At 41.9% G+C, this 12,994-nt stretch overlaps 2 protein-coding genes across 5 annotated transcripts in view; one reads left to right on the forward strand and one right to left on the reverse strand.

Moving 5' to 3' along the window:
- Nucleotides 1-11,143, reverse strand: part of erp27 (endoplasmic reticulum protein 27) — a 12,731-nt gene extending 1,588 nt beyond the window's left edge. Inside the window, exons 1-8 of one of the 3 annotated variants that reach the window (XM_073953468.1) lie at nucleotides 11,078-11,143; nucleotides 9,558-9,666; nucleotides 5,990-6,250; nucleotides 4,649-4,734; nucleotides 4,078-4,215; nucleotides 3,120-3,236; nucleotides 2,780-2,905; nucleotides 237-434 (exon numbers count right to left, since the gene is read on the reverse strand). In XM_073953468.1, the coding sequence (XP_073809569.1) occupies nucleotides 237-434; nucleotides 2,780-2,905; nucleotides 3,120-3,236; nucleotides 4,078-4,215; nucleotides 4,649-4,734; nucleotides 5,990-6,236 (912 nt within the window). In that variant the 5' untranslated portion in view covers nucleotides 6,237-6,250; nucleotides 9,558-9,666; nucleotides 11,078-11,143. The remainder of the gene's footprint in view (nucleotides 1-236; nucleotides 435-2,779; nucleotides 2,906-3,119; nucleotides 3,237-4,077; nucleotides 4,216-4,648; nucleotides 4,735-5,989; nucleotides 6,251-9,557; nucleotides 9,667-11,077) is intronic. The other 2 variants (XM_073953467.1, XM_073953469.1) reach the window with 2 other exon arrangements.
- Nucleotides 10,434-12,130, forward strand: pde6ha (phosphodiesterase 6H, cGMP-specific, cone, gamma, paralog a). 2 transcript variants are annotated; one of them, NM_001305554.1, is given in 3 exon segments: nucleotides 10,434-10,494; nucleotides 11,248-11,404; nucleotides 11,723-12,130. In NM_001305554.1, coding segments are annotated over 2 exon segments (222 nt in total). In that variant the 5' UTR covers nucleotides 10,434-10,494; nucleotides 11,248-11,259; the 3' UTR covers nucleotides 11,800-12,130.
- Nucleotides 12,131-12,994: the final 864 nt, after the last annotated feature.

The following is a 12,994-nucleotide window of genomic DNA, read 5'->3' on the forward strand; positions in this document are numbered from 1 at the left end:
CATTCTCATTCCTACAATTTAATTAATTTGCTCCTCCTCCAATGAGGGTCGGTTTAGGGGCGGGGTTTGGTGCCACACCTCCTTTTAAAAATCATGCATATTCATTTGGCAGAACTCGTATAAAATGAGAGGAATCAGCCACTAAACTGACACGACATTACTGGATAAGTGTCCTGGTGCAGAATACATCTTCTCATTCAGTCATTGGTGAACTGACCCTTTAATGCTCCACTCACCTGCAGTTCACCATCCAGGAAGGAGTCGCAGAAGTTCTGCACGCGCTCAGTAGTGATCTCTCCCGACGCCATCAGCCACTTCTGGTCCAGCGTGACGTCATAAAGGCCGACCCGGGGGAGATCTGCAGACTTCAGGCTGAAATACTCCAGAACACGGCTGTTGGATTTATCTGCTCCGTTCACTAGAATAAACAACATCTGCATTCACACACACACACACACACACACACACACACACACACACACACACACACACACACACACACACACACACACAGATATAGAAGAACTTCACTAAGTAGAGTTAACAGCTCTAATGCGTAAACTGCTCTGCCCCGACACTGATTAAGGACACTGTGTGTGTATATATAGTGTCTGCTTATTAGCGCATGTGTGTCTGTGCATGTGTGTAATTTTACTTTGGCTTAGTCTCTATTTCAGTGGTAAACCACAGCGGAATGAACCACCAACTATTCCAGCATGTTTTACATAGTGAATGCCATTCGAGCTGCTACACCCACATACACTCATTCACACACACACACACACACACACACACACACACACACACACACACACACACACACACACACTACGGCCAGTGTAGTTGATCAGTTCCCCTATAGCGCATGTGTTTGGACTGTGGGGGAAACCCACGCAAACACCGGGAGAACATGCAAACTCCACACAGAAACACCAACTGACCCAGCCGAGACTCAAACCAGCAACCTTATTGATTTGTGCTAATATTTATTCATTCCTTTACCTTCAGCTTAGCCCCTTTATAAATCTCGCCACAGCGGAATGAACCTGTAAAAGTCAATGGTTACCAGTTTCTAACATTCTTCAAGAAATGAATACCACAAAATAAGTGTTTATAAACCTTTTTGAGTTTCTTTCTTCTGCTGAAAACAAAAGAAGATCATTTTAAGAATGCTGAAAAGCGGTAACCATTGAATTTCATGTTTTTTCCCCCTATGGAAGTCAATGGTTACCAGTTTCCAACATTCTTCAAATCATCTCCTTTTGAGTGTAATTAGCATCACTCCAGTGTTAATAAATCTTTATGAGTTTCTCCTGCAAACACAAAATTTGTATATTTTAAAGAATGCTGTAAACCGGTAACCATTGACTTCCATGGTATTTGTTTTTCCAATCAAAGTCAATGGTTACCGGTTTACAACATTCTTTGAAATATCTACTTTTAAGTGTAATTAATACCACACAACTGTTTATATTAACTCAAGTGCCAACTCATGTTGCATATGTTTTACGCAGCAGATGCACTTCCAGCTGCAACCCATCACTGGGAAACACCCATACACATTCATTCACACACACACATTCATACACTATGGCCAATTTAGCCTTCCCAATTCACCAATAGCCAACTGACCCAGCCAAGGCTCGAACCAGCGACCTTCTTGCAGTGAGGCGAACATGCTACCCACTGCACCACCATGACGCCATTATATAATATAAAATAATCAAATATAAAAAATTATATATGATTGAAATTAAACATGAATCACATTAAAAACTCTCAAATAACTTCTCTCAAAAGGTTTTTCCAATCCATTTAAATTAATTTGACTTCATTAAGATCAAGTTTAATATGCAACAGTGTGTGAGAGACTGTCTCTAATGTCTGACAGTGATGCAGCTCATCCCCTGTGTGGTTTAATGATGAGGACGGCTGCTCTGCGGGTCTCAGTGCTGTTTGTGGGAATGTTGTCCTGTGTGTTTCTGCAGTTTATGTAAATGAAGCTGATTTAAATAAATGTGCTTTAATTTGCATGCTGCATACTTTTGCATAATGAACTTTCCTGTTCAGTGCTGTAATAACAGATCTCGATGATTATAGAAGGTTATTATCTCCTCTGCAGGAGTGTGTTATCACACACACACATTATATAATGGACTTATTTTAGTGTTCACGTCCATTCTGTTACCTCTGAAGGTGAAATACTTTTACATGTATTACATGTATACTTTAACAGGTTTTCTTAGATTGAGACAGGGCAGCACGATGGCTCAGTGGTTATAACAGTGGCCTCAAAGCAAGAAGGTCACTGGTTCGAGTCCACACATATGTGCTATAGAGGAATTGATTAACTAAATTGACCGTAGTGTGTGTGTGTGTATGTGAATGAGAGTGTATGGGTGTTTCCCAGAACTGAGTTGCAGCTGGAAGGGCATCCACTGTGTTAAACATTTGCTGGAATAGTTGGTGGTTCATTCCACTGTGGCGACCCCTGATAAATAAAGAGACTAAGCTGAAGGAAAATGAATAAATGAATGGATTCCTGAAGATTCTGGAATGATTTGGTGTGTGTGTGTGTGCGCGCATGTGTGTGTGTGTGTGTGTGTGTGTGTATTAGGGTTACTGGAGCTCTTGTGTAATGCAGAAGCTCTTAATCCCATTAGAGAGTAAAGCGCTGAGACTTGAGCTGCTCATCTCCTTCATCAACACTTTCACTGTGGGGTAAACAGGTAAAGCAGGACACAGGTAAACAGGTAAACAGGTAAACGTGGTGTTTTACCTTGCCAGCGTACTTCACTGCCAGATCTCTGAAGAGTTTCTGCTGCTGGTCTGAAGCGGAGCGACCGCCGGCACACACCAGCAGAACATGAGTCTTTACTGACGACTGGAAGATGCCCACTGCAGACTGACACACACACACACACACACACACACACACACACACACACACACACACACACTTGGTCATTGTACATGTTGTGTTGTCATACTCATGTTCATATATTGCTCAGCCCTGATCTTCATTACAGGACACGCCATTATACAATCAGATTAACATGGGAAGAAGTGTGTGTGTGTGTGTGTGTGTGTGTGTGTGTGTGTGTGTGTGTGTTCAGTACCGCTTGATTATACTCTGTGACGTAGCTGATGTTGTTGATGATCAGGAAGCGCAGGAGTCCAGCAGAATCCACCTTCTTGGCCTCAGAGAGTTTCAGATGCTCCTGATGAAGATCAGCCTGACACACACATACACACACACACACATGCGCACACACACACACACACACACAAACACACATGCATGAACAGTGAACACACTCATCTATATATATGCATAAACACACATACACATGCATGAATACACACACACACACACACACACACACACACTGAGACACACAAACATACACACACAGTGATACACACATGATGTCACACAAACATATGCACACACACACACAAACAGGTCCATAAATGCACACACATATGCATTAACACACACACATTGAGACACACAAACAGCGACACATGAACATGACCACAGATGAACATACGCACACGCACACACACACACACGCACACAAAACAGACACTCTTATAAGTATCTGTACACACGTACACACACACACACACACACACACACAAATACAAGCATGCTCTCACACAAGCAAATGCATACACATACAATCACATAAGGCCAAACACAAATACACACACAGATAAACAAATAAGGGCAAATCCACACACACACACACACACACACACACACACACACACACACACACACACACACACACACACACACACACACACACACACACACACACACACAAACACACACATAACTCGATGATTGTGAACACAAGCCTGGAAGGCTCATCTGTGTGTGTGTGTGTGTGTGTGTGTACACATGCTTATAAGAGTGTCTGTTTTGTGTGTGTGTGTGTGTGTTCCTACAGTTTATGTAAATGAAGCTGCTTTAGACAAACACTGTGTTTTCCACTGCGCTGCTCTCGTTTGCATGTGTTGTGTGCTGGATTGTGTGTGTGTGTGTGTGTGTGTGTGTGTGTGTTTCACCTTCCTGAAGACGGAGATGGTGTCGGAGGAAATGCCATATTTGGCCCAAACTTCCTTCTCACTGCAGAGCGCCACAGGAAGTTCCTGCATCTGTTTAACAGCATCCAGAAACTCAGAGTATCCGCGCGCAGACTCATCCTGAGAAAACACACACACACACACATGATGCTGGAGACGGGGTGTGTGAGTGTATCTGTGTGTGTGTATATGTGTGTCTGCATCTGTATGCATGTGTTTATGTGTGTGTGCATGCATCTCTATGGGTGTGTGTGTGTGTGTGTGTGTGTGTGTGTGTGGCGGGTCTGCCGGCTGAACCGCGTCTGTTTATGGAGCTCTGGATCTGCCAATCCCACAGTCTCGCTCCGGCCTCCGCTTCAGAGTTGGGCCAGAGGACGCCAGAGGCATTCAGGGAAACACTGGAGCTTTCTGGACTGACCCAACATGAGGAACATCACACACACACACACACACACACACACACACTCACACACACACACACACACACACACACACTCACACACACACACACACACACACACACACACACACACATACACTCACACACACACACCTGGAAGAAGCCGATCACCGCCACATCTGCAGAGTCAATGAAGGCCTGAGCAGCAGCAGCATCAGCCAGTCTGAGGGGGGCGCTGTCTGTCAACACACACACACACACACACACACACACACACACACACACACACACAAAATTACACACAAACATCAACACACACATCCTCATATGTATCAACACACACGCGCAAACACACACACAAACAAACACACACATCAACACACACACACATACACACATCAACACACACACACACACACATACACATCTGCATCAATACACATCAACATCAAGACAGACAGACAGACACACACACACACACACACACACACACACCAACATAACATCACACATAAATGCACACATATTAACAAACACACAGATACACACACACTGACATACATACACACATCAACACACACATATCAAAACACACATGCATACAGATACCATACACATTAACACACACATGCGTCAACATACACACACTTCAACGCATACACATCAAGACACACATACTCATCCACATATACATCAACACACACATATCAAACACACAACATACATTAGCACACACACATCAACATATATATCAACACATACATACATACAGATATACACACACATGCGCCGACATATACACACATTAACACACACACATACACATGCACACACATACCCACAAACATTTACACACACATCAACGCATACACATCAGCATATACATCAACACACACACAGTAACATACACACACCAACATACACATGAATGCATACAGACACATCATTACTGGCACATGAACACACACACACACACACACACACACACACTCTGCCATGGCCCTGTGCTGGAGTGCAGCGGGGGCCGAGCGGCTCTCAGTCTTTATCAAACTGCAGGACACGTGAGCGCTTCAGCAGGGTCTACAGCATCTCACAGCTCATGATGAGGGGAACTGAAGCCTGCGGATTCATTAATGATGGTGTTGATGCACAATACTGATCATAAGAGCACTCCAGCGAGCCTGAGGACTGCAATACACTCGCATCTTTCCCTACTAGAGTGACTCTCTCCATATGCACTTCTCTAATCTAACTCATCATCTTCATGACTCTTCTGCTTCTCTTGTGTTGAACACGTCTGCTCATTCGGGTGGAGGTTTGGGCTGCGGTTACACCATGATCTCCTGCTGTGTTCTGAACAACAACTGCAATAATCACAATACTGCTGCACAAATCAGCAAATGAGGGTGTCTTTAACACGGACTCTGCAGAAATCGCTTTCTTCAGGCAGGAATCAGTCTAATAAACGGATCTGTGAGACTCTGAAGGCCTTACCGTGGTGATCTGCGCACACACACGCCGTCAGCACACAGACAAGCAGGAGGATCTTCATCATGATGGAGGGAGCGAGCACAGAGAGACGGAGGAAGCCCACCGCTGGCCTCTTTATGAAGAGGGTCCGGACGCTGGTCATGTGATGCTCTCTGTGCATGCTGATTGGTGGAGATGTGTGTGAAACCCGCAGGTGTGTGTGTGTGGGGTACGTGTCACTGAATAAACACACACACACACACTCACTCATTCTGGAACAGAAAACTGAGAAAACAAGAGAGAGAAGAAAACAGACGCTGCATTAATGAACACAGCAACAGCGTGACCTGATAATCAGTCAAACGTGAACATGATTTGGGCTGTTTAATAGATGATGTGGGAGTATTGTAGATCATCAGGAGATGTTGTAGGAAGAAAGGTTTTTATGAAGATATGTGGAAACATTTGGTTCTTAGCGAGGCAAGTGGACCTGTCGGATGTTCATTCTTTAAAATTATCGGCAGGAGCTTTGATTCAACCCGTTCTGATGATGTGAACTCATTGTGGTACAGCAGCTGCTCACAGAGCATGAAGGAAAAACTGCACAATGCAGAAAATAAAGGAGTACCATTCATTTACAAACTCATCCTACAGCATATTGCACAGAGTTATTAAAGAATGAACTTTAAACTGGAGATGATACATGAAATGTTTACTCACGTGGTTTTATTTGGTGAAATATTATCAAATGGTTATGCAACAGCCTTCATACAGTGCTAGTTTGGCTTTTAATATTAAATGTAGAAGTGTAGTGGGGAAATATGCTTTATATACAAGTGCCATCATGTGGAACACATTACCAAAATCCAAAAAGTGATCAAAACATGGTGGTTTGCTGAGGATAATTAGTTTGCATGGTGGATGAGGATGATTTCTTTTATTTGTTGTTGTATTGTGAATGGCGACGCAATGGTAAGTAAGTAGTGCCGTCGCCTCACAGCAAGAAGGTCGCTGGTTTGAGTCTCGGCTGGTTCAGTAGGTGTTTCTGTGTGGAGTTTGCATGTTCTCCCTGTGTTGGCGTGGGTTTCCCCCACAGTCCAAACACATGCACTATAGGAGCACTGGGTAGGCTATATTGTCCGTAGTGTATAAGTATGAATGTGTGTGTGTGGATGTTTCCCAGAGATGGGTTGCAGCTGAAAGGGTATCCGCTGCATAAAACATGATAAGTTGGCGGTTCATTCCACTGTGGCGAACCCCTGATTAATAAAGGGACTAAGCTGAAAAGAAAATGAATGAATGCTTGAATTTTGTTCCTGTTTTAAATGTGGAGGTTCTGTTTGTTTTATGCATCTACTGTATTTTGAAGCCATACTTTGTTTTCATAAGAGCGAGGACCACAGTGGAAGCAAGCCCAGGGCTTTATTGGGCTATTATCCTCGACAGTTTGATTTTAAAATGTATGAGATACAAGTTGGGCTTGTCTAAAATCAGTCAAATAAAAGTTCAATTCAATCAAACAGAAATCATAAACATATATCTATATATATATATCAGCTCATGCTCATGTTGATCTACTAAGATTTGGGAAATCAAGGAAAAATATAAGTAAAAACAGGGTTACCATCTTATAAATGTCTACTTTACCTATTTCCAGAAGCTTCATATATGCACGTCTTATGTTGCACGGGTATAGGAACAGCTCCATTGCAACAAAAATTAAGGTTTTTCTCGCTTCTAGTCTAAATATCTAAAGATTCTTTAATTATTTTAAAGTCAAGCACAAAATATGGTGTTGTTTTCAGAAATAATGAGTCAAAATGAAGTGAGATTTTTCTTAAAAGAAGCAAAATAACCTGCCAATGGGGGAAGAGAAATAATGTTGTTTTTGTTGTCAACTACATCGTCAAATTCATTCATTCATTCATTTTCCTGTCGGCTTAGTCCTTTTATTAATCCAGGGTCGCCACAGTGGAATGAACCGCCAACTTATCCAGCAAGTTTTTACGCAGCGGATGCCCTTCCAGCTGCAACCCATCACTGGGAAACATTGTCAAAATCAATAAACTTATTTAATCAGGTTTCAGCTGATCCACAACTTCACCAAAGCCACGCTTATGAGTGATTCTGTGAGCAGCGTCACGATTAGGAAATATTGCAGCATCATTTAAAGGGTCACTTCACCCAAAACTCTCTATTTACTCTCCCTCAAGAGCAGAAAGCTTCATGAGTGTCCTCTTCTGCTGAACACAGAAGCAGATATTTTGAAGAATGTTGAAGTCCAAAACCATTGAGTTCCATAGAAGGAAAAACTAATTAAGTTGGTCACCGGTTTTCAGCATTCTTCAAAATATCTTCACTTGCTTTTTAAGGAAGATAGGAACTCAAACAAATGCAGAACGAGGAGATTTGTTTTGCGTGGACTGTTCCTTTAATTTGCAAAAGCGAGATCAGAAGTGCAGATCTGGTTGTGATCACACACACACACACACACACACACACACACACACACACACACACACACACACACACACACACACACACACACACACACACACACACACACACACACACACGCCAGTCTTCTGTTCCTCATTTGACATGTAATCCAGCATTATATCATCAGATGTGACCTGGGGATGTGAATTAGTGACTGTTAAACTGATGTGTCACTGCTCCAGTTCCGCAGGTTCACTGTAGGACAGATTAGGAGTCTCAGGGTTTATATGGAGTTAATGCTCAGCAGCTCAGAGTTAAAGAAGCGCTGTTTTCATGGAGATGCTTAACTTATGCAACATGTGAAGATCAGCTCAGAGTTCATCATCATCATCATCATCATCATCATCAGAGCAGAGATTAATGTTTCTATATTGACCACAGACATCAGCAGCTCAGACACAATGCTTAAATGCACAAACACAACACTAACAAAACTACATTTAGTCTTGATTCTAGTCCAAATACCTGAACATTCTGAAATCAAGAAGCACTTTCCAGTCAAGCACAATAATAGAGTCTAGATTTCAGAAATAATGAGTCAAAATTAACTGAGTTTTTCTTTAAAACAAGCACAATAATCTGCCAATAGGGGAAGCGGAGGAGGTTATTTTAAAGCAAAGACAAGATTATTCTACTAAAGGTCAGACGGTGAGAGCAGAGCAAATATTGCTGTGGTTATTAATATTTACCACAACACACTGTATGCATATGCTTCTCACACCATGCACTATGTATATTATCATCCATGTATATAACCATTACTCTTATTAATGATGTTTATTATTATTATCCACATATATATTATTATTATATAATTATTAGCACAATAACATGCTGTAAGCAGACACTATATATACACACACAGCCTCCTTAATCAGTGTCGGGGCAGAGCAGTTTGCGGATTAGAGCTCTTAACTCTATTTAGTAAAGTTCTTCTGTATCTGTGTGTGTGTGTGTGTGTGTGTGTGTGTGTGTGTGTGTGTGTGTGTGTGTGTGTTTCTCAGAATATCAGCAGACGGTGTTTTTAACTGCTCAGAGTTATAAACGGACTTAGTGGAAGAGAGTTTAGACCTTTGCATGGAGAAAAACTGACCTGTGGTAAACCAGCGTGAGCCTCACAGCACACCTGAGCTCAGGACACACTGATCATCATCATCATCATCATCATCATCATCATCAAAATGAAACACTGCCGATTTATTCTGCAGATTAAAGATCACACTTGACAATAAGGGTTGATTAGTCAGTGTCTGTTCATGTGTTTACTGATATCAAGTCATAATTACCAACACTTAACATGTGTGCAGCATTTACTAATGCAAACTCATGCCTGTTAACAGTAGTTAATGCACGGTGAGCTAAACTAACAATGATCAACTGTACTTCCATTCAGTGATGTTGAGACTCATGAATAAATGCTGTAATTAATGTAGAGCTCATTGTGTGTTCATGTTGGTTAATAGATTGACTAATGCAACCGTACTGTAAAGCGTCACCAGAGGAAACGATGGAGTCAGTGATGATAACTAAACACCAAATCCACTATTAACTACACGCTTTTATTACAGATACAGGCTGTTTATGAGCACGTTTAAGCATGATCTCATATTTAACATCCTACACAACACCTAAACCCAATCACTACATTAACAACGATAATGAGCAGCAGAAATAAAGGAGCAGCAATCAATATCACATCAATACTTATTACAGTGTGTGTGTGTGTGTGTGTGTGTGTGTTTGTGTGTGTGTGCGTTAGACTTTAAGGGCCCTTAATAAGCCATGTGTGTTTGCACACTGGTGTCCTCATCAGGACCCAGAGCTGAAAATACTCCCTTCTGTGTGTGTGTGTGTGTGTGTGTGTGTGTGTGTGTGTGTGTGTTAATCTCTCGATCCTTCTGTGTGTTTCTGTGAGCTTCACAGATTAGTGCAGCGCTATAAAAGCAGCCGGCGAACACACCACACACACACACTGAACTGCAGAGAAGAAGAGCAGAAACACACCTGAACAAACAGAAGCTCCAGCACAGGTAAGAGACCCACGACACACACACATACACACACACACACACACACACACACACCTCACATCTTACATTGACTGCAGTAACTTACTGTCATCATTTACCAACACAGATCACAACATGCAGCAGACAAAACAACGACTAACACACGTTTCCAATCACTATTGATGAACGAGTGTGTGTGTGTGTGTGTGTGTGTGTGTTTTATATCCACAAAGAAAGGACAGGGATTGTACAAGCGTGTGTTGTGTGAGAGTTAGATTCTTGTTTTGTACAGTTTGTAAAGTAGCTCATTTTAATCAATGCAAACACACACACACACACACACACACACACACACACACACACACACACACACACACACACACACACACACTGGTTGCAGCAGGTTTCCTGCAGGCTATAAGCAGAAGCTCTGGCATATGCGTGTCAGATGTAGGCTAGGCTAATGTGATGCTAATGCCTGTAATTGGAGCATCTTCACACTAGATCAGCACTATTATGTAAAGAGCTTTACTGTTCACACTGTCTGCACACACACACACACACACACACCAGCAGACGGACGGAGCGATGTTGGTCAACAAACCTCAGCATTGTGTAACCCATAGATTAGCATTAGCACAATCCCAGGAAGAGGAGATTAGCAGGTGATCTGTTGAGTGGGAATGGGATCAGATCAGGAGATCAATTAAAACAACAGTTCAGCACAGTAATGATATTAATAATAATACTAAACTCTGTGTGTGTGTGTTTCAGCACCTGTCAGAAATGGACGTTGCAGAACCCGTTGAGAAGAGAGGAGGACCACCAAAGTTCAAGCAGAGGACCACTCGCACCTTCAAGAGCAAGGCTCCCAAACCCGGACAGAAGGGCTTCGGAGACGACATCCCAGGAATGGAGGGTCTCGGCACAGGTAATGCGGAGTTTAAACACCCTAAACTAAATCAACACAAGTGCTGTTATTTATTTGTACAGTTTATTTGTGTTTGGTTTACTCCACTGAGATTTATAAAACATTATTAGCGTAATCATTCAGTGTTAGGTTGGAAATGAATTGTGTTGGTGAAACTACCTGGCTGGTGGATATGCAGTTCCCAGCATGCCTTGTGTTGGATTTAACTAACTTAAGTTACACCATGATATACATATATATATACAGTATATAGTGAATGCATTGGAGTGTTTTGAATGACATGAGGCTGACGGTTTTCCTCCTCTGGTCTGTCGACAGACATCACTGTGATCTGCCCGTGGGAAGCGTTTGGAGACATGGAGCTCAGCGATCTGGCCAAATATGGCATTCTGTAAATGATGTTAAATCTACAGTAAAATCAGCAGCTCAGAGGATCATTTATTCATCACACACACACCGGCGGCGGCAGCAGGCGCTCTCAGGCCAACACACACAGAGAAACGGATGGACTGAATGGATATACGGAGCAGTTTTCCTCAGGGAGGAGCTGCTGTTCTTCAGCTGGAGCTCCAGATTGGGTTTAATCCCTCTCCTATTGCCTGCAGCACAGCAGAGAAATAATGTGATCAAATCTGCTTTATTTTCTTGAACTGTGCATGAGATTGTGTTTGTGCCTGATTGATTTGGCATAGAGCACACAAAAATAAAGATTTATTTTCCCATAAGTGTGTGTGTGTGTGATGAGTATTGTGTGTGTCCAATCTGACAGACTGTCTTTAAACTGGTTCAGCATTAAACTCCTTCATCTACAAACTTGCATTAATTCATTGTGAACCAATAATATGATACGTTGCTGTTCATGTTAGCGACTAACACAACGCAAACTGTGAAATACCAACACTCTAGTTAGATGAATGCTGTTTAAAACAGTACATTTTAACATTTAAAAATACACTTCAATTCAACTCTATGGTGATTTTCACAGTTATTATCGTTGCAACTTTCAAATAAGAGTTACAAAATCGTGCACATTATTATAATTAAGTTAGTCCAAATTAGAACACTTAGGGAGTTGTGTGTAGTGAATAGCCTACCTGCTGTTATAGTAGTGTCCTTCCAAAATGGTGTATAAAGCGTGAACACACCGTTTAACACACAGCAACTTACAACATTACAACTTACAACTATTGTTAATCAGAGGAATTAATGAAACAGCATTTTCTGTTCGTGTATATACATGCGCATGCGCAGCAACAGCGCGCGGAGTATGAAGAGAAAAGGCGCGAATGTCTGAGGTGAGGCGATTTTACGTCACATATTTTTGATGGAAAGATAACTCTAGTAAAGCGAGAGTGCTTTTATGTTCGGGTTGTCAGCTGTTAAAGTTAAATGGAGAAACATCTAGCTTATTTTCTGTTATTAGGTTAATATCCTGCTTTTATTACGCGGAAACACTATCACTGTAATCACTGAGAGGAGTAATGTCGACATCTGCTGGACACTAGAAGAAAACTGCCTATAATAATGAACACTAATTCTAATGGCGCTTTCAGACAGTACACAGACATCACTCAAATATGAACTCATGAA

The sequence above is a fragment of the Danio rerio genome, chromosome 6, assembly GCF_049306965.1.
Source record: "Danio rerio strain Tuebingen ecotype United States chromosome 6, GRCz12tu, whole genome shotgun sequence".
In the NCBI taxonomy this organism is placed as follows: Eukaryota; Metazoa; Chordata; class Actinopteri; order Cypriniformes; family Danionidae; genus Danio; species Danio rerio.